This window comes from Talpa europaea (assembly GCF_964194135.1).
Source record: "Talpa europaea genome assembly, chromosome: 15".
In the NCBI taxonomy this organism is placed as follows: domain Eukaryota; kingdom Metazoa; phylum Chordata; class Mammalia; order Eulipotyphla; family Talpidae; genus Talpa; species Talpa europaea.
In genome coordinates, this window is record NC_140083.1 from 5,845,144 (window position 1) to 5,862,426 (window position 17,283).

A 17,283-nucleotide genomic window follows, 5' to 3' on the forward strand; every position below is an offset into this window, starting at 1 on the left:
AGCCCGCGCGGGGTGGCAGCAGGGAGGGGCCCTTGACCCCGTGGGAATGATGGGGGGGTGTGGGGGGTGTCTTCTGACAGCGGGGCCCCTCCTGGGAAACCGGGCGTGGAAAGACGTCCCAGGGGGAGGGACCCTCGCGTTTCGGGGGCCCCGGGGGAGCGCTTGGTGAGCTCGGGGAGTTGGAAACATTGACTGTGGCCCCTAAGGTTGTGGAGCTGGAGTCGCACAGGTCCTGTGCCGAGGCCGCCTCGAGTTCCCTGTCCGCAGCGGCGTCGGCTGCCGTGTGCTTGCGGGGCTGGGCGCTGTCTAAGTCAGGCTGTCATCACAGCGGGGGGGGGGGCTGGGGGGGCTGGGGTCGACCGCTCCAGGTCCTGGGGGAGGCCAGACGGGGAGGGCAGAAGGAACGGACTTCCGATCTCCGCCCCTTTCCGCCTGCTGGGTCGCCCTCCCTCAGAGACCCGCTTCTGCCTCTCGCACCCCGGCCTCAGGGTGCCTCTCGCACCCGGGCACCTCACGCCCTAGGGGCGCCGGGCACCCCTGCTCGTTGGGGCCGTCGCAGCTGTCGCCCCTGTCGCCCCGCCGGGGAACCCGCCTAGGCGTCCTCTCCAGCTGCCCTGTCCCCACGAAGGTTAAAACGACAGACACTAGGGAATCTGGCGAATCCGGTTCTGCCCCGCTTGGGCTGTCGCCTTCCGAGCGACCTCGAGTCACCTTTCAGAACCACAGTGACCTCATCGAGGACATGAGGGGTCAGTTTTCCACTTCATCTTAACCATTCAGCAGACCGAATGGTTAAAAATTTAGACATTTTTTTCTAAATTCTCCCCTGCAGGAAGAATTTAAAATTAAAATTAGCGAGGAAAAGGATATGTATGTTTATTGTATTCCCCAATAAAAATTGGAACACAGTATTTCCTTACAATCCTTTTTGTTTGTTTCCGGAAGGAATTACAGAAATAAAATACAGGCACATTTTTCCATATTGATTAAGTGTATCCCTCCTGGTAAACCTGGCATCAGGAGTCACGTTTCAGCATAGTGTAGGTTTGGCCTGGGTTCAAATTCTGACTTCTGGCTGCTTTCTAAAGCTGTATGATCTTGGGCAAGTCACTTAGCCCGAGTGGAGAAACCCAGGCTTCTCATGTCATATATGGCTGTGCAATTTCAATGAATCCCTGACACAGGCACCCACTTCCTCTGCTGATTGCTCCTCCTTAGCATTTGTCTCTATTATATATTTCCCTTTTCATCATCTTTTTGGTTTCTCTCCTTTCCTGGAAACTCCACAAAGGCAAGGAGTTTCATGTATTTGGCTTACTGATGTAGCTGCAGGTTTAAAAGAGGTTACTTTTAAACAGGGGCTTCCCTGGTGGTGCAAGGGCTTAAGCGTCAGCACTATGAAGCTGTCTGCAGCTACTGCAGCACTAACTGCATGAGTTGGATCCCCAGCCAGGGAGCTGACCCACAAAGCGCAGCAGACCTCTCCTGCCTCGCCTGCTGCTCCCCTCAGCAGTGTATTTCAGTCAATCTGCCTGTCTCTTCCCCACTCTGTCCCTGGAGAATCCTCTCACCCCACTCCCCTGCACCTCTGGCCTGTACCCCAGTTATTGTATGCATAAATAAATAAAATTAAAAAAAGAGGTTGTGAGGAAGTAAAGATGATGAAAGGAAGGAGCACTCATATAGGAAATTCAGGAATTTGGCTTTTGGCAGGAGTTCCATCTTCACAATTTGCATATGTGGTGTTCTGAGTGACTTGAGGAGCCCCTGGAAAGGGTCTCAGATAAAACTGAGCAGTCCTTGAAGCAGTTATGCCCAATTAAACCATGCCGACCTCCAAGGGCTTAATGCCTCAGACCCTTCCAGAACAACCCCATCCAACACTGAAAAGGCTGGTGATTATGGATGGTGAGGAGGAGGAGAGAGGATATGGAGAAAGAACTTGGCATAGAACTCTGTGGAAGGCCATCCTATCCTTTCTTGGAGGGATTGTAGAAGGAACAGGGAATAAGCTGAGAGCCTTGGGACCCCAGCCAGATCTGGTTCACAGCTCTCTTCCAGGCAGACCTGTGGGGTTGGGGGTGCAAAGGACTCCAGTGATCAATATCTCCTTTATTCCATATCCAGTCCTCAGAGTTGGGTATGATTTGCCCTGTTTTTTTTTTTTTTTTTAAAGATTTATTTATTTATTTATACAAGCACTGGGTAGAGTCAGAAGCGCGGGAGAGTGAGAGAATTCACCAGAGCCAGAGCAGGGAGCAGAGCAGGCAGCAGGACCGAAGTACACTGCTGAGGGGAGCAGTGGGCGGCAGGAGAGGTCTGCGCGCCATGTGGGACCCTCGCCCGGCAGCCGGGGATCGAACCGGCGCTGCAGAGGCTGCAGGCAGCTTCGTAACCCAGCGCTCAACCACTGCGCCACCGGGGAGGCCCTGATTTGCCCTGTTATGCAGATGAGAATTCTGTGACTCTATGTGAGCATGTGGTTGGCCAATGTGGGCACACAGCCTCCATTACAAGAGCCCACATAAGCCCAAGTCCCTGTCTTCAAGGGACAGAAAACACAAAAGCAAACAAAGCACACTAAGCTCACTTCAAAGTTACGGAGACAGGCCAGGGTGTGGAGTGGAAGCCAATGAGGAGTGGCCCAGGCAGACTTTTTTGATGAGCTGAAATTTTAGCTCATCCCCCAAAAGTGTTCAAACAGGCTTTTCCCTCAAATGCCCAGAGCTGGCTTTTTCTGACAGGTGTCACCGTGGTATGTGGAACTAAGGTCAATGGATGCCTGTGGCTCTTGGGACAAAGGGTGACCATCACATTAAGGAATGCAGATTGCCTGGACGTAGGGTCATCTCCGGAAACAACCTCTTCATTGGAGAAACCTTTTAAGGCAGGACAAACACCCAGAGGCAAGGTTTTGTCCTGTGAAGTCATCTCCTCTTGTCATCTGAGATTGCCTCCTCTCTCCTTGACACCCCCAGTCCCTAAACCCTTCCTTAGCTCAGGATAGACCCCCTCGCATTCAGTCCTATTTACTTTAGACCTAACAACCATATAAATTCACCATATGTATGCTATTATATGTGGCCTTTTTCTCCTGCTAATCTGTTTGATGTTGGCTTGCTTGTTTGTCCTGTCCAAGAAGAATCCAGAGGGGTGGGGGTATGTTCCCATGCGTCCTGATCCTGAGAAGGAGTCCCATGCAGGAAGGGTGTGCAGGTAGAGAGAACAGCAAACACAAAGAACCTGAGGTCAGCTAAGAAGACCTTCTTCCCATGTGGGGATACACGTCACGTAGTGCCCAGACCTTAGTCCCTAACAGGACACATGGCGAATCAGCAGAGGGAGATGGTATCTGGAAGCCGGCCCCTGTGCCGTGGACAGCCAACCTAACTGTTCACAGAGTGGCCTTCAACTTGGTAACACTAACCACCCACCAAGGTCAAATCTACGTACAACCAACTCAACTTCTTCCTCAGCTCCTCAGCTCTCGCCTGTGCTTATATGTGGTTCCCTTCACTGGGGAGAGGTGAGGGAGAGCAACTCAGGGGAGAGAGGGCCACTCTCAGGGCACAGGCCACAGCTCCGGAGGAGGCCCCAAGGGCCTCACGTCTGGGCGGCTGGGGGTGGGGTCGGGGGGAAGCTGCCTGATCCCCTAGTGGCCCCTGGAGAGGGGCAAGTGTCTTTTCATCACGAGCCTGACTTAGTTTTTCACTGTTTTTGAGGTAGAGGCTTAGCCAGGGACAAGCTCTGTTTCTCCCTAATTTCACTGCTCTCTCAGTGGCCAGCAGGAGGAGACAAACGCTCTGTCTCCAAACCCCCGCCCCCTGCTGCGGCCTAAGAACAGGTGTCAGGAGGCTGTGCCGCTGGCTGGCCCTCCGACTCCAAGTGGAGCGTTAAAAGGAAAACATTATGATCTGCAGGGAGACGCTGGTCTTGGAAAATGGCTTCATGGAGATAGAGCTCACCTGCCGTATGTTTTCATATGTTGCAGTGCTTAAAAAACGGCAGCAAAGCGTGCAGAGCAGAAACTTGCATTTTAACCATTTTTGAGTGCGCTGCTCAGTGGCGCTCGTGACACCCGCAGTGCGGGGGGACAGCTGCTTCCAAAATCGATCTCATTACCCCGAATGGAAGCTCCCTGGTTCTCCCCTCCTGTCCCCCCCCCCCCAAGGCTTCCTGTCTCTACAGTGTTATCTTCTGGAGTCATTTCTTGAAGGTGAAATCCCATCATCTGACCCTTTGCTTCTTTCTTCTTCCCCCCGGGGGGCATATTTTCGAGGTTCAGCGCGTTGTAGCCTGGTCAGCACCCCCTTCCTTTGACGACCGAGTCACATTCCGTGGTGTCTGTAGACCCGGTTTCACTCACTGGATCGTCTGTTGGCAGATAACGTGGGGGTTTCCATCTCCTGCCTGTGGTGAGCAACACTGTTGTGAACTTTGGGGCGCAAGTCTGTTCAACAACTTGTTTTCAGTTCTGTGGAACACCGGGAGTGGAATCGCCATTGGGTACCTCCGCCTTGAGCTGCTTGAGCTGCTTCCCACACTGTGACCCCCGTTACTTTCCACACCTTGACCTGAAAAACCAAGCAGTTATCTGCTGCTTGCCAGGAAGTGGACAGACTCTGGTCAGATGGCAGTGGCAAGGCTCCTCCCTCTGGTTGGGCTGATTTGGGGTCTGGAGACCGCCAGGGCAAGGCTGGGGACTTGAGAATTCTGCTGAGGAGCAAGTGGATGGGCGGGTCATTGAAACCTGCCATTCATTGGGTGGTGATGGGGACAGGGGAGGGCGCAGAAGGAGGAACCGAGACCCAGAGACCCCAGACCTGAAGCGGGAAGGTCACTGTGCCCACCCCACCCGCGGCAGCCGGGGAGGCCAAAGGTTGTGGCAGTCACCTGTCAGGTGTCCTGAGGCGAGGGTGGTCATCTATGAGGCCACCTGAGCAGCACCTCACTGTCAACCTAGTGGTGCAGGTGAGGGGCCTCACCATCACCCAATGTATGGAGAGCTGTCCCCCTGGGGGCAGGGAAGGAATGTGCCAGCCAACCACATCCAGATCTCTGGGTGCTTGTCGGTCCCTGCCCACTGAAGACCCAACCTGAGCTTCTGCTCTCACCCCTGTCCTCCTGGACACCCGGCTTCATCACCTCCAGCAAAACCTTTTCCCATTTAGGTATTCCTCCCCAAATGAAGAATGGAAGCCATTTGTCTTATTTATTTATGTCTGTTATGTGCCCCATATGCTATATAAGTTAACCTTTTACAATAAAAAATTCAAAAAAATAGAATTCTCCCATCACTCTGGGAAGAAGGTCTTAAGAGTTCCTTTTCACAGGTGGAGAAACTGAGGCTCAAAGTGATGTGTCATGGTCACTCACCTTGTAGGTGGCAGTGCTAGGATGGGATATTTGCCCATTTGATACCAAAAACTGGGTGTTTTCTGTTCCTCCCCCACCACCTCCTGGCCTCCTGGCCCACTCTGTCACCCCACAAGGAGGCACTGGGGAGGGCTGAGCAGACAGGGAGCTCACAGGCCTCAGAACCAAAGTCCCTGACAGCAAGAGGATGGTGGGTGGCAGTTACCAGAAGCCACGGGGCTGGCTGCGCCATCAGGCCAGGACTCTGGAGAGGCCCCCAACACGCTTCCCTTCTTGTCAAATCAGAAGAAAGTGAACTTTCAGGAAAAAAATATTTTAATATATAACATTGATGTCTTCATTCGGTGGAGTCATAAAACATAATTACACGTGTGTGTGCTTGTGTGTGTGTTGTGTATGAAGTAGATGACAGGGGACTCATAATGGGGCCCTGGGAGGCTGCTGGGAGAACACTCCCACAGGCCTGAGGGCCCAGACTCAGCTGCCAGATGAAAGTGAGCTGCCTCCCTCACCGCTGACACAGGCTCCTGATAATAAGTAATATCTATTAATTATTAACCAAGTACCTGGCTTTCTATCCCCTAATCCTCACAACGTTTATTGTTCTCATTTTACAAAGGAGGAAATGGAACTTAGAGAGGTTAAGTAAATTGACCTCAGGTCACACAGCTCAGAGCAGGAGAATCAAGATTCCAGTCCTGTCCCAAATGACATTTGAGGAACCCCTCCTGAGTCTGGAATCTTCTGAAACTCTCTATTAATTTGTTTCTAGTGTATCCTGTGCCCATGCTTGTCCCCACCCCCACCTTGATGTGGTCTTGCTAAGGCCTGGCTGTGTCTTACACTTTTCCTCCAGGCAGATGCTCAGTCCCATGCATTTGGTAAAGTTGCATGTGCTTGTGTTACCTTAGGGAGACCCTGTGTGGCCAGCCAGGCCACGTCCCCTTGGGGCCCCGGAGGTACACACACTAGCAGCTTTGCTGTGGCTGCTCTTTACCACTGCCTCTGTGCAGCCTGGAGGCTTCGGTGAGGGCAGATCAGAAAGGGCCCATGACCAAGTCTGCCTCTATAGCCCCTTTATTCACGTAATACTGTCCTGTGAGCCAGGAACCAGACCCATAGGATGTCTCAAAAAATGTGATTTTTGAAGGCTGCATAATAGTTCACTTATGTTTTCATAGCATCATCCACTCAGCCAATCCTGTATTATTGATGTTTCACTTTGCAATTCTTCCCCAATGATGATGATCTGCTATTCAGTGATTCAATCAATAAATATTTATTATTTACTAAGTACTGAGAAGAAATTCCTGATCATCTAACTTGATTGATTAATCTTTATAAAAATCAATGTAGTAGCATGTCTGGAGATGTGTGGATTTTTTTTTGAAGGATTTATTTATTTATGCATATAAGAGATGGAGTATAGGCCAGAGATGTGGGGGCAGGGGGTGAGAGGACTCACCAGAGACAGAGTGGGGAAGAGAACAGGCAGATCAACTGAAGTACACTGCTGAGGGGAGCAGTGGGCGAGACAGGAGAGGTCTACTGCGCCATGTGGGTAGCTCCCTGGCCAGCCAGGGATGGAACTTGTGTTGCGGAGGCTGTGATTGCTTCATGGTGCGGTGCTTAACTCCTTGCGCCACCAGGGAGGCCCATCCATAGGACTACTCTTAACACAATTTGTTTCCTTCTCCCAGAGCTAGGGGAAAAGCAGAGATGGAGATATAGACACAGATGGGGCTAGAGATCCAGAGAGATAGAATGCAGATAGGGGTAGAGATGGAGATACTGGTAGAGATACAGAGAGAGAGAGACATGGAAAGATACAGATATCCAGATAGAGAGGGAGAGTCTTTTTGTAATCCTTTTTATGATCAACCTTCTCATAACCTAATCTCAGAAGTGACAACCGATCACTTCCAGTATATTCTAGTATCCTGTTCGCATCAAGTCTCTGTGTCCAGTTATCCAACGGTAAGACTCCCCAGGAGGGGGGATCCTCATGGGCCACCTCAGAGGCTGCCACCACTCAAAGGGGTTGGGTCATACTCCTGGAGGTCAAATATTCTTTTTTCGAGGTGAGGGCAGCACCACACGGAGGTTGTCCAAATTAGGTGTTGGTAGACAGGGCGGGCTCTGTTACTGACTAGTCATATAAGGCCTGGGGACCTTCTGTCCCCATTTGAAAATTGGATAATAATAAAGACCATCTTGAGAGTTTGTTTAGTGTATTGCAATGAAGGCTGGAGAAAGTGTTTTATAAAGTGTAAAATACCTTTAAGAAGGTGGCATTACTGGGCCTCCCCGGTGGCGCAGCGGTTGAGCGCTGGGTTGCGAAGCTGCCTGCAGCCTCTGAAACTCCGGTTCAATCCCCAGCTGCTCCCCAGCCACCGGAGGAGGGTCCCACATGGCGCGCAGACCTCTCCTGCCGCCCGCTGCTCTCCTCAGCAGTGTATTTCGTCAGTCTGCTTGTTCTGTTCCCCGCTCTGGCTCTGGTGAATCCTCTCACCCTCCCGTGCTTCTGACTGTACCCAGTGCTTGTATAAATAAATTAAAAAATAATAAAAAAAAAAATAGAGACTTTGTCAAAATATTTAAAAAAAAAAAAAAAAAAAAAGAAGGTGGCATTACTGGGCCTCCCTGGTGGCGCAAGGGGTTAAGCACCACACTATGAAGCAATCTGAAGCCTCTGTAGCATAAGTTCGATCCCTGGCCTGCCAGGGAGCAACCCACATGGCGAAGCAGACCTCTCCTGTCTCGCCCACTGCTCCCCTCAGCAGTGTCTTTAGGTTAGTCTGCCTGGGCTGTTCCTCACTCTCTCTGGTGAATCCTCTCACCCCTCAGATCTCTGGCCTGTACCCCAGCTCTTATATGCATGAATAGATAAATCTTAAAAAAAAAAAAAAGGTGGCATTACTAACAGAACAGGTTGGAGATATGAGGCTAGGTGATTCTGATGTGAAACATATACATGGAAATGTGTGTAATTCAGAAACGTGGTCAGCGTCCCCTGTCTTTCATCATTCTTCTAAAACAAATGAACTTTTGAGTTCTTTTTACTCTGTGCACTTTCCAGAACCTTCTATAATGAGCTAGAATTACTATTATAATCAGAAAAATACCACTTTTATAAGGTATCGTTTCTGTTGGTTAGGGTTTCCTGTTGAGAGCACTTTAAAATCCTTATCTTGTTTGGGCTTTTCCTGGGCCCTGAGAGAAAGGCCGAGAAGGAATTCACTTCCTTGTGGGTAAAATGAGGAAATCACTCCCCTCGGGGTGCTGGGCAGCCAGCTACCTGTCGGCTCCTGGCACCGCTGGGCCCTCGGCAGGGCCAGCCTCCCAGCACCCCGCCCAGAGTGGCCACTGCCAGCTGGTGTGGAAAATGCTGGTGCTTGCCAAACCAGGGCCCTAGAAAAATTCTACTTCTGGGAATCTGCCGTCAAGAAGTTGTCCTGATGCAGCCAAACTTCATGTGCAAATAGATTTAATGCAGTGATATTTTTCACAGCAAACGTTTAGAATGAATGTAAGTATTCAGCAGGAAGAAACTGGTTGAATGAATTTAGTCATCAAGCAGCGGACAATTTGTTGCCATTAAATGTGGTTCTGAAATATAGATTCGTGGCCTTTGGTGGTTACTGAATGAAGCAGGATACGCGGACAGAGGGGTATTGATGACATAAATCGAAATGGCCTGGGAGGAAATGTGCCAGTAGCTAAGCAGGCTTCCTCCTTTCGGTGGATTATGCACGGTTGTTTCCCTCCTTATTTAATCTCCATTGGCTGCGCTGCAAGTGTCAATTATTTAAGTAGTAGAAGTAAAGAGTAAAGTGCTGACGCCCTGGGAACCCCCCTCTAGCCCCCTCTCTGTACCTCTAGATGTTTTCTTTCTTTCTTTCTTTCTTTTTTAAAGATTTATTTATTTATGCATACAAGAGCTGGGGTACAGGCCACAGGTCTGTGTGTGTGTGTGTGTGTGTGTGTGTGAGAGTAGATTCACCAGAAACAGAGTGGGGAGCAAAACAGGCAGATGTACTGAAACACACTGCTGAGGGGAGCAGCCCATGAGACAGGAGAGATCTGCTGTGCCATGTGGGCAGCTCCCTGGCCAGGGATCGTGCTTGCGCTGCAGAGGCTGCGGATTGCTACATAGTGCTGTGCTTGGCCCTTGCGCCACCAGGGAGGTCTAGATGTTTTCTTTAAATCCACCATGTATTGCTTTTAAAACTGAGATGTGCAATCAGAAAAATTCTGGGGTGGGGGAGAAAACAAAACACAAGATTCAAAATGAATCTCAACATGAGAGAAAAGAGAAGCGTGGAGATCACGGAGGTCTGTCTGAGAGGGAAGAAGCTGGTCTCAGGGCCGCTGGATGCCTGCCAGGGTCACCTGGCCTCGGCGCCCAGCTCCTGGTGCCCAGCCCTCCTGGTTCCGGAAGGGGGTGGCTGCTGGGCTGGCGGGGAGCCAGGAGGATGCTCTGGCTGGGTGGGGTGGGCCTGGTGAGGAGCTTTCAGCCTGTTTGTTCTGGGTGTAGGAAGATATCGGTGGAGAGAAACCTGTGTAGAAGGGACCAAAGTCTCTTTATTTATGGTCCTGGGGGAGTTAATGTGTAATATCCTAGGACAGAAGCCTGCAGGGGACACCCTGACTCCGCACAGGCTCCAGGAGCCACCGAAGCTGCTGCCGGAGCTGCCCCTATGTCGGTGAGATGCCCGCTCCCCGCCCCCACCTCCCGTTCATCCTCATCTTCGCCTGAGTGGGGGTGGGCAGACGGGTCGGGGGTCCTGGGGAACAGCATGCTGCCCCTCTCCAGCCTGGGTGACCCCTCTGAATAGTGAGCAAGCTGGACAGATGTCCCTGCAGCCCTTGGGCTTCCAGGGTCTCAGCTGCCTCTGCCGCGGAGCCCAGCGGTGAGTGAACAGCGGCAACTGCTCACATCCATCGAGCTCCGTAAGGATAGAACTGAGGCTGGGGAGTCAGTCTGTCGACTGCAGGGGGGCAGGTGGATGCTCTTGGAGTCCTGGGACTGTGCCATAGCTTGCTGTGTGGCATTGGACAAGTCACCGTCCTTTCCTGAGCCTCAGCCTCCCCCATTTGTGGGATTGGCTCACAGACGCCATCCTCGGGGCACAGATGCTGGGTTAGTCCCCATGGCCGCCCTGACACACGTGGTCTCTTAATTTTGGAGGCAAGAGCTCTGAGATCAAGGTGCAGGTTGCTCTCTGCTCTCTCGAAGGCTCCAGGGGAGGATCCGTTCTTGTCTCTTGCAGCTTCCGGTGGCTGCTGGTCATCCGGGCATTCCTTGGCTTATGGCCACATGGCCCCAGTCTCTGCCTCTGTCTGCACAGGGTCTTCTCCTCCACGAGTCTTTGTGTCACTATTTCTGGATCCAAATTTCCCTCTTATTGTTGGGGAGTTAACGTGTAATAGTCTACGATGCAGGGTTCACCCTAAACCAGTAGATTACACGCAGGGTTTCTGGGTGGACGTGAGTTTGGGAGACATGGTCACGTCAGCGCAGGAGGCACGTAGGATGTGGATGTGACTGGAGGTCAAGTGCAGGCAGGATGGTGCTCTTCCCACCCTCTGTCTCTTCTGAGGGCTTCTGTGGCCTAGATGGGTCCCCAACTTTCTCCTCTTGGCCATCTCACCCCTTTCTCTCCCCCCTCCTGCAAGGGCCACCCAGTCTATGATAGCTGGGGAAACTGAGGACCAGAAAGGGGTGCAGCTGGCCCCAGATCACTCAGCTAGTTAGAAGCACAATCGGGTTACAATCCCTGACCCCCACCCCTCCCAGCTTTGCCTCCCTGTCTCTTTCTGGGCCTCCAGCATCCTGGAGTGTGGGCAAGGATCCCAGACCTGCTTCTCCCACATCCCAGTTTGTCCAGGTGCACCCCAGACCCAGCATTTCCACAATCCCACCTCTGTCTTTGGGGACTTGGGTTCTTCTATTTCAGCCAGGCAGCCCCCCGACGAGGCAGGGCTTGGATGGACACTTTCAGACACGTGGCTTTGGCGCTGGGATGAATAGTTTTGGATGGGCCACAATTTCGAGAAACAGTAATTTTTTTTATTAGTAAAATGAGTCCAAATGTGACTTGAGATTGACCATATTCTTGTTTGGGGGGTTCTGGAAGGTTCTACTGTGACTTTGCCACTGGAACATGTTTGAGAAGTGTGAGGTCAGCAGGGACTGCTCTGCCCATTTCATAGATGGGGAAACTGAGGCTCCCCTGGCTGGATGCTTGTCTCCACATCCGGCTGCTGCAGTCAAACGGGTGGATGAGAACAAAGTAGGAGGGACCAGAGGGGGCTCTGGAAAGCTCTTCTCAGAGGGCCCCGGTGCCTTCACCTCCCAACCTGGTGCCCTCGTGTGGGCAGGGGGAGGGTGAGCCCCGAAGCTGAGTGGACATGGAAGGAGCCTCATAAGGGGCTCCTGTGACTGATTTGTCCTGGAATGTATCTGTGTCCACACAGGGGAAATTTGAGATTACGAGTATGGACATAAGTCAGGGGATGAGCCTGAAGATCAAGGGCAAGATTACGGATAATGCTGACAGGTGAGCAAGGTGGGGAAGTGGGTACCCCACAACTCAGAAGCCCTGCTGTCAGGCGCCCTGAAGGTCTAATCCAAGCTCCAGTAGTGACCCTGCCAAGAAATCACAGAAACCACCCCCCCGCCCCCAGGCATACCTCCAGCGACAGGGACTCTGTTTATGGCCAAACTTGACGGGTCTTCAGATAACTCAAGAGAACAGTTCTCTCCCCAATTAGAGACCAGTTCCTGAAACTCTCTACCAGTGGCCTACCTCCTGGTCACCTCAGTCTATACTCCAAATGGAATATGATACTTCAGTGCTAAGTGGGATTAGGTTGTCAACTCCTTTGTTTTAAGGTGCAGATCTCAATTAATCCAATCTTTCTTTGGGGACTCTTCCACCTTGTGGTCAACCTAGACTGAGAAATTGGCTGTTTTGCCCAGGGTTGGCCCTTAATCCTCACCTGTCACCACTTCCCTTGCAGTTTTGTGATTAACCTGGGCCAGGGGCCAGAAAAGCTGAACCTGCATTTCAGCCCACGTTTTCACGAGTCCGCCATCGTCTGCAACACGCTGGATGGCAACTGGGGGCAGGAGCACAGGGACGATCACATGTGCTTCAGCCCAGGCATGGATGTCAAGGTGAGGCCAAAGAACAAAGGAGAGGGCATCAAGAGGAGTCCAGATGTTAGGGCGCCCTGGCCTAGAATGTGCCACACTGTGGGACCACCAGGCACGGTGTTGGGCCATTTCCACGGTGCCCCGACACCCTGACTCCTTCCCTGCCTCCACAGATCACCGTGACCTTTGAGGATAACGAATTCAAGGTGAAGCTGCCAGATGGGCACCAGGTGACTTTTCCTAACAGGCTGGGCCACAGTCAGCTGAGCTATCTGTGTGTGAAGGGTGGGTTCAACGTTACCTCCTTCAAGCTTGAATAAGTGGGCAGCACCTCGAGGAGCTGAACTGACCACCCTGAGTCATGGATCGCAGCTCCTGGGGGTTCTGACTTGGCTCCCTCACCCCCAGTTCCTGCCCTCAGACCCCAGTGTCCTTCCCCAAGGCTGAAAACAAAGGTGGTTTGGTGGAGTCTGTGTGCCGGGAGCCGTGGTCTGTGTATCTGTGCTTTTGGGTGCTCCAGCCTCCTCGGCGCAGAGGGGACTGAGGTCCAAGGTCATAGGACTGCCAAGTAGGGTTTGGGACATGCTCCCAAATACCCCGAAGCACTCCCTCCTGTCCCCTCCTATCACCAGGGCAAGTAGCATGCTGCCCTACGGATGATGGGGCAGACATGGGGTTCCATGCACCTGGGCCCGGGGCTGAACCCGGAACTGCAGATAAGGGCTCCCACCTGGTGTCTTATCGCAAGGACATTCCAGCCTGGTTACTCATTACCCCCTGCCCCACCCCTCCCTCACCAGGGACCCTGGGTGGGGTTGGGGGAGTCCTTGGCTTTCCAAACCCAAAGCTGAGTACTGAAGCAGGTGGCGCTGGCCCTGTTAGCCCAGGTCCCCAAGCATCTTGCCTGATACCTTTTATCCAAAAGCCTTCTTTAATCAGGACCCAAGTCAGGTCTAGGGTACACAAGAAGGTGGGGTTTCTCCCCTGGGAGGTCACACCTGACCCTTCTCTGAGGCTTCTAGGACAAGTGAGGGATCAGGTGGGAATTTAGGTGACTCCCAAATTCCCAGGGACTCCACTGGGGCAGCTCCAGGATGAGCAGGGACAGTTGGGCCCCTTGGAAGAGGAGACAAAGGCCCTGTGTGGCATGCTCCCCCTGGGCCATCTTCCCCAGCACAAAGGCTGCACTGTGAGGCTAGGGCCGCCAGCTGGTGGGGGTGGCCCAAGGTGGGGGAGGAGCTAAGGAATGGCCACTGGGTCCAGAATGGCCGTGGGGGTGGGCGGGTCGGCCTGCAGAGCACTCTGGGAACACCCCGGTCCCAGAACAAGTCTGGTCCCCCCTGGCCTCCCTCCCATGTCTGTCCTGCAGGCCCAGAGGTGTCTGGAGCAACTTGGGTGGTCCTTTGGCAGGACCCAGCTGCCAGGTGAGGGGCTGGTTCTGCAGCTGGGCTATTCATGGGTGGTGCCCTGATGGGGGCAGGGTCTGAGCCCAGGCCTGGCCACTCACACCTTGACCTCATCGTCCTCCTCGGCATCGGCAAACGCAAAGGTGTTTGCTTGCACTGTGCTGGGCACAGGGGCCCTGGTGCCTGTCTGGGGTGCTCCCCACTCTTCGTCCAGGCTCTCCCAAGAGGCCCGAGTCTGGGGCAACACCCTCACCAGCTCCTGCCGGGCATCCATCTCGTTGTAGTGGTGGCTGCCCCGGCTGCCCCCCCAGCCTGCTCCCCAGTGCCTGCCAGGGCCCATGTCAGCAGGAGCACGGGGAGACTCTCCTGCTGGCCTGGCCTTCGCCTCAGCCGCGGGACCCAACCCAGCGCTTACTCCATTGGGGAAGTGTCCACGGGCTGGGGGGTTTGAGGCAGGGGCTGGGGTGTTCGCAGCAGAGGCTGGGGGGTTCGCAGCAGGAGCTGGGGTTGGGGCCTCAGCTGTGGAGGCTTCTGAGAGGCTCATGACCCCCAGCAGCTCACTGAGGAGAGAGGGCCCAAGGTCGAGGTCCAGGCGGAAGGACAGGAGGGAGTCTGAGCGGCGAAGCTGGGGCTCAGAGGGGAAGGAACTGTCACGGTCTCGGTCACGGGGCTTCTCCTGGCGAGGCAGGCGGGAGATGGTGCAGAAGCCCGAGTCCAGGCCTAGAAGAGCAAAGACATGGGGAGTGTGGTCAGAGTTGGCCATAACTAGGAATTAGGGGGGAGGGACCCCAGCTTGCTGTGTGGCCTCTAGCAAGTCATTCCTTGATCTGGCCTGAATCTCCTAAAGTGAACTGACAGTCTCTTGCGTGACCCTCCCGCCAGCCCTGGACGGTGAACCTGGGCACAATCCTTGCCATTTTGCAGATGAAGAAAGTGAGACTCAGTCTGGAATGAGGGTGGCTTGTGGGGGCCAGAGTCTGATGGGGTAGAGCCAAGCCTGAAACTCGAATTTTCCAACTCTCAGTCTCAACAGTGACCTTGGTCATGGGCCCTGGTGTCTGGCATGACAGCAGTCGGGGCTTCAGACAAGCCCGCGGCACATGGGCAGCTCTGTGGGTTCAGCAGGCAGCGTCTGACTGCAGAGAAATCAGACTCAGAGGGCAGGGAGAGCCCACAAGAAGTGCCCTGGCCCAGCCCTTGGGCCTGGGCCGCAGGGGGGACCCGTCCTGGGTGGGCTTCTGAGGCACCAGACAGAAGCCCTGGAGGAAGCCTCCGCAGTGGGGCAAGGCCGCAGGGCAAAGGATAGCCACCAGGTGGCAGCAAGCATCTGGCTCTCAGGTGAGCTGTCCAGCAGCACCAGGGTGCCACCTGCGGCTCCCTGCCAGGCAGCTAGGGCCCCTGGCTTCTGTCCATGTGAGCAGCTTTCCAAATTTGTCAGGTTACAGGAAGCTCTGTTGAAATAACGACAACACAACAGCTCCTGTGTCTGAGCACCTGCTGCACACTGTGCTCTGGGCTGTGCTGCCTAAGTGCACCTTGTCACTGGGTCTTAGGATGACCCCAAGGGACCCATGATACAGGCCAGGACGTGAACTTACAGGGGCCAACTGGCTCTCTGGAGATCAGGCAGAACCAGGATTTGAACCCAGGGCCGAGGCTCCACTCCACTCACAAGGGGCAAGGGGCAGTGAGCGGACCCAGCTGAGGGCTCAGAGGGGGCAGCAAGTTTGGGGTAGGGAGCATTCAAGCCCCACATCCTCACTTTTCAACCCCAATGTGTCTTGGGGACTCAGCTGGTTCCTACAGCCGGCCCCCCACCCACTCATGGCCCGACCTCCACGGCGAGGCCAGACTGCTGGGGACAAAGAGCTGATGAGGAGCCCTGGCCGGACCAGCGAGACCCCCGGACCTCAGCGTGTACCAGTGGCCCTCACCATAACTGGAGCGTCCGTCCGCACAGCCGTCCAGGCTGCTGTCGAAGCTGAGCTTGCCCACCACGAGGCTGTCGTAGGCGGCCTGGTTGAGCTGGGGCAGGGAGATGGCGTTCTTGATGATGGGGGAGATGGCGGGCGGAGCGGGCGAGGGTGCGGGCGGGGAAGCCATCCGCCGGGGTGGCGCCCCCACCCTTCGCACCTGCTGGAGCTTCCTGGCTAGAAAGCTTCGGGGTGAACGGTGGGTGCCCCCAGAGCTGCCCCCGTGGTTGCTGAGGAAGGAGGTGTCCCCGAAGACATCCCCGCCGCGGCCCACGTGCATAGTGTGGCGGAAGTCCCCAAGCGGGGGGCTGATCATGTCTGCGGTCAGCCGCCTCTTCCCCTGCGAGCCGGAGACCCAGCCCATGGGCGAGAGCTTGCCCAAGCTCATGGTGGGGGCTCCTGATGCCCCTTGGGGGCCCGGCATCAGCTCTGCTTGTTCACAGCTGTTGGTCCATGCCCACCTGGCGCTGGGGGCCGGGGTGGGCGGGCTCCGGGCCCCTTCTCAGCTACCTCCTTCCGGTATGGGGAGGGATGGATGGCCGTGACTCCTCCTAAGGTGCTGCCCCCAAATGCTGAGGCTAAGAGGGGACCATGGCTTGTCTCTCCCTTCCTGAGGCCTGTCTCCGGGCTCTGCAGAAGCAGCTGTCAATGTTCTGCTCCAGAGCAGAGGAGGCCCAGCTGTGCCTCCAGTGGGGATGGCGCCTCTGCTGCCTGGGGGAGACCTGAAAGAAAGAGGAAAGCGATGCTAGGCTGGGGGGCGGTGTTCAAATAGGGCTGGAAATGAGGGTTGCCATTGACTTGCAACAGGTATGGCCTGGGAGGGGGTGCAGAAAATTCGTGGAGCTGCACACTGAATATGTGCATCAGTGAGTAGCACAGCTGGTCAGGACACTAAGCGCCTACTAAGCGCCAGACATGTCCGTTCATTGCCCATGTAGCCACGCCACAAGCCCTGATGGGGGCATTCTATTGGAGAGGAGAAACTGAGGCACACGGAAGCGCAGTGGCTTGCTGAAGCGATGCAGCCAGCCATGGGTTCCCAAACCCGGAGAACCTGAGCCCCAAGCTACACTGCCTCCTGCTGGTGTACTGAACACATTACCTCCCTTCTCCAAGGGTTAATTCCTTCTACTGGGGCCTCTTCTGGGGCTTTAAACAGTCTGCCAGAGGTTCCCCAGAACCCGCCTTCAAGGGGCTTCCTGAAAAAAGGGTCCTGTGGTCAAAAGTGGCTTTTTCCAGCTGCCTCCTGCACACTCTAGCACAGTCAAGGCTCTGAGAAGGCCTGCAGAGTTTGTCCAGTGGATGATGGAGGAGCCTGGTCATCAGGGAACAAGTTTTGGAAAAATGCTCGGTTGGGGTAAAAAGC

The 17,283-nt window shown here is 54.3% G+C and overlaps 2 protein-coding genes across 2 annotated transcripts; one reads left to right on the forward strand and one right to left on the reverse strand.

Moving 5' to 3' along the window:
* Positions 1–10,076: 10,076 nt before the first annotated feature.
* On the forward strand, positions 10,077–12,858 carry LGALS2 (galectin 2; the record flags this gene model as incomplete). The annotated part of the gene is made up of 4 exons (XM_084254899.1): positions 10,077–10,082; positions 11,857–11,939; positions 12,403–12,559; positions 12,712–12,858. 4 exons carry the CDS (start codon positions 10,077–10,079, stop codon positions 12,856–12,858), a joined length of 393 nt encoding a protein of 130 aa, XP_084111025.1.
* Positions 12,859–13,567: 709 nt separating this feature from the next.
* On the reverse strand, positions 13,568–16,341 carry CDC42EP1 (CDC42 effector protein 1; the record flags this gene model as incomplete). The annotated part of the gene is made up of 2 exons (XM_084255637.1): positions 13,568–14,664; positions 15,879–16,341. The coding sequence occupies 2 exons, from the start codon at positions 16,339–16,341 to the stop codon at positions 14,042–14,044; spliced, it is 1,086 nt and encodes a 361-aa protein (XP_084111763.1). The 3' UTR covers positions 13,568–14,041.
* Positions 16,342–17,283: the final 942 nt, after the last annotated feature.